We start from the raw sequence: 3704 nt of genomic DNA, 5'->3' as shown, positions 1-3704 counted from the left end.
ATGCTGCAGCTCCCCCTGGTGGTGACGGCTCAGGTGGACCTGGTTCTGGTTCTGGTCTCCCTGCTGGCCCTCTGGACCAGGCTGAGCCACCTCAGCTACCCGAACGCTGTGGTGTGAGTATTTCGTCCACCTGAGCTCAGCTGGATGCAGCCGACCAGGGTCCACAGTGTGTCTGACGGTTTCTGTGTGCAGGTTCGATGAGGTCTACTACGGCCAGTTTGTGTCCCTCTACATGAAGAGAGTCTTCTTCATCGACGACAGCGGGCCGCCGCTCGGTCACATGATCCTGGCGCTCGGAGGTCGGTTACCATGTCAACTGGTGTGTGAGACGACAGGTGTGTTCGTGTCAGTAAGGGGTTTCCTTCTAACGTCTGTTCCTGTGTTGTGGTTCCAGCCTACCTGGGAGGATTCGATGGGAACTTTGTGTGGAACAGAATCGGAGCAGGTACCAACACCAGCATCTCTGCTTCCAGCCACTTTCAGGCAGCTCAAAGCTGTAAGAACCAGTTCAACCCATGTTTCAGCTGGTTCAGAGCACTGAGTGGGTTGTTTGTGTTGCCAGAAGGTGGCCAGTAACTAGTTCAAACCGGTTAGTCTCTTATTACCAGTTTGTTTGTTTTTAAGCGGGACCATCCTGCCAGTCTTCACTCACATTCAGTTCGTTCTTTCCGTTGGTTTGAAACCAGCTAAAACCAGCCTTTTCTGGTTTGAACAGGGTGAACCAGTTTAAAGTGGTTCGAAACCAGTTTATAAAACACTTCAAACCAATTTAAACTGGATTGAAACTAGTGACACCAGTTTAAAGTGGACTACAATGAGCTCACAGCAGTTTAAAGCAGTGTGTGTTTGTTTCGTTGCACAGAGTATCCCAGCGGCGTGACTGTGTGGAGCTTACGGGTTCTGCCAGCTCTGTGCGGATCTCTCTGTGTTCCTCTGGTTTACCTGCTGACTCTGGAGATGAGGTTCTCTCACCTGTCGGCTCTAGGAGCTGCCGTTCTGCTGCTGCTGGGTGAGCTGAGAACACAGCAGAACCAGTAGAACCAGTGTAGCCTGTGGTTCCGATGGTTCCCAGGTGAAGATGACCCTGTGCGTCTGTTGGACTTTCTTCTGTCTCTGCCTGAGTTTTGTCTTCGCTGTGTTTGCTGTTCTGCAGAGAACTCTCTGATCGTCCAGTCACGGTTCATGTTGCTGGAGTCCGTTCTCATCTTCTTCGTGCTGCTGGCGTTCTTCTCATACCTGCGCTTCCACAACGCCCCCACCAGGTGAGGCTCACCTGTACGTGCCACCTGCTGTGGCTGTAGCATTGATCGTGGACCTCTGTTTGTTCTCCTCAGCTCCTGGTTCCGCTACATCTGGCTCCTCCTCTGCGGCATCTCCTGCGCTGCGGCTGTCGGGTGAGAACCTCGTCTGTGTTCCGTCGGTTCTGTCCCGTGATCCAGCCTCAGCGAATGTTAACGTGTGGAACGTGTTCTGTGTCAGGGTGAAGTACATGGGCGTGTTCTCCTACCTGCTGCTGCTGGGCGTGGCCTTTCTGCACACCTGGAACCTGATTGGAGACCGAACTATCAGTCACGTGAGTCACACTGAGGCTGCTGATCAATGTTGTCAATCGCTGATCAGGTTCCAGAGAGAGAACCCTCCTACAGTTCATACCTGTACAGGTGTGGCTGGTGGTGCATTCAGGGACACTCCGATGTCTGAACGCCACATGTGTGATCAGCGTTTATCTTCTGGGTCGTCAGCAGATCAGTGACAATATGACAGAACCCATGAGAACGTGTTCTGGTTATTTAAAGGTAGAGTGTGTGTGTGTGTGTGTGTGTGTGTGTGTGTGTGTGTGCGCACGCGCAGCTGAGTGTGTGTGTGCAGTGTGTATGTAGAGTTGTGTGCCTGTTAGTGGTTCCTGTTCTGCTCTATGTGTTCTGGTTCTACATCCACCTGAGCCTCCTGAACCGCAGTGGACCACATGACCAGCTGATGAGCTCCGCCTTCCAGGCCAGTCTGCAGGTAGGCACGTATGCAGAACCTTTTCACACATACAGGTGGTTCCACTGGTTCTTTGGGTGGTTCTTGTGCCCGTTCAGGGAGATGTAGAAGTCTTAGCTGTACAAGGTTTTTGGATCCTTAACAGAGTGGTTCTTGTGCCCCCTGGTGGTCCTAGTGATCATTCATGTGGTTCTTGTGGTTGCTGGGAAGGTTCTAATGGTCCTTAAATTATTTTTATTATTCATCAGGCTCCAAACTGTCACATATGCAAAAGTCTCTGATCAGCTGATGACTGCAAGAACCAAAGATACAAGGTACACCTGAAGGGTCAGGTACACCTAAAGGGTCAGATACACCTGAAGGGTCAGATGTACCTGAAGGGTCAGGTGCACCTGAAGGGTCAGTAACACCTGAAGGATCAGTAACACCTGAAGGGTCAGATGTACCTGAAGGGTCAGATACACCTGAAGGGTCAGNCTCCATCAGAACATATGAGCAGAACTTAGTGGACTCTGGTCTCCTCCGTGCTGAGGAGGACTGAGTCTGTCAGCAGAGATGAAGACTGAAGGAACCAGAAATGGACTCACTTTAGTTTAGTTCCTGCTGTGGAGCCTGACGTTAATCTATGGATCTGAACTGGTAGTTTGTAATCTGATATCATAGACAGTACTCTGCTGAAGGAGTAATCTGATTAATGAGAGGGGTTGGATACTGTGCCTGTCTGTCTCTCTCACCTGTCTGTTTTTGTGTTCAGGGGTTTGATTCTTCAGGACTTGACCTTTGTCCACCTGGGGAATCCAGACACCTTGATGACATCACAGGGTTCAAAGGTGAACTTTTCCAAACGCTGGCAGCAGTTTAACATCCTGGATACTCTGCGGAGCTACCAGCAAGTGTCAGTTCCCTGCAGTACTATCATCAGTATTACCATCATCATCATCATCAGCAGCAGCAGCAGCAGCAGCAGCAGTGCTGTAGTGTAATTGTGTACTGCAGTATTGCATTAGTACTGTTTACTAACCCTAACCCTAACCCTTTCTGCAGCCCCTACTTGCTGCAGCCCAACGATGACATCATTTCCTTCTTCAATGACTTCAGCGATCACCTGGCGGAGGAGGCGTTATGGGAACTCTCCCTCAGGATCCGCCCAAAGAATGCTCCTCGAGCCAATCAGAGATGAGCCACAATGACAAGGCCAATCAGGAGACCCGCACATGGTGACAGCATGAAGACCAGGACAGGAACTGAGCTAACCTGGACCCTTAGATAGCTGATACAGGTGGACACACCTGGTGCTCACCTGAACTGAACTAGAACCAAACTGGGCTGTACTTGTGCCAGTCAAGGGCTAATGTGCCTCAAAGACCAGGGAGTATTCGCTGGTATCATGCTAAGGTAATCACTGTTAGCAGTACGCTGACCTTCCTGAAGTCTGTGTAGCTTCTCAGTCATCAGCTCATCATGATCCTCAACACTTAGCTTCCTGAAGATGTTTCACCATCATCCGAGGTTCTTCTTCAGTTCTAACAGACAGATGGGCAGCTTCAGGTGTTTATAGTCACCCCAGCTCACATGGCTAATATCACATTAAAGACTAGGTGTACACATACACAACAGTATTGGCTGTGTGACCACAGGCTAGCCTGGAGCTAGCTGCGGGTAACAGGTGTTAGCCTGGAGCTAGCTGTGGGTAACAAGTGTTAGCCTGGAGCTAGCTG

General features: G+C 50.4%; 1 protein-coding gene across 1 annotated transcript in view; it reads left to right on the top strand.

Moving 5' to 3' along the window:
• pomt1 (protein-O-mannosyltransferase 1) overlaps positions 1-3704 on the top strand; it is a 14898-nt gene continuing 11194 nt past the window's right edge. The window contains exons 1-8 of the mRNA XM_008305796.1: positions 1-113; positions 193-299; positions 395-445; positions 863-1009; positions 1154-1262; positions 1335-1394; positions 1480-1573; positions 1852-2007. Of these exons, the coding sequence (XP_008304018.1) occupies positions 1-113; positions 193-299; positions 395-445; positions 863-1009; positions 1154-1262; positions 1335-1394; positions 1480-1573; positions 1852-2007 (837 nt within the window). The remainder of the gene's footprint in view (positions 114-192; positions 300-394; positions 446-862; positions 1010-1153; positions 1263-1334; positions 1395-1479; positions 1574-1851; positions 2008-3704) is intronic.

This window comes from Stegastes partitus, unplaced genomic scaffold (assembly GCF_000690725.1).
Source record: "Stegastes partitus isolate 25-593 unplaced genomic scaffold, Stegastes_partitus-1.0.2 Scaffold2629, whole genome shotgun sequence".
Classification (NCBI taxonomy): Eukaryota; Metazoa; Chordata; class Actinopteri; family Pomacentridae; genus Stegastes; species Stegastes partitus.
The sequence above is the reverse complement of the archived record's forward strand: the minus strand, read 5'-3'. Positions and strand labels throughout refer to the sequence as shown.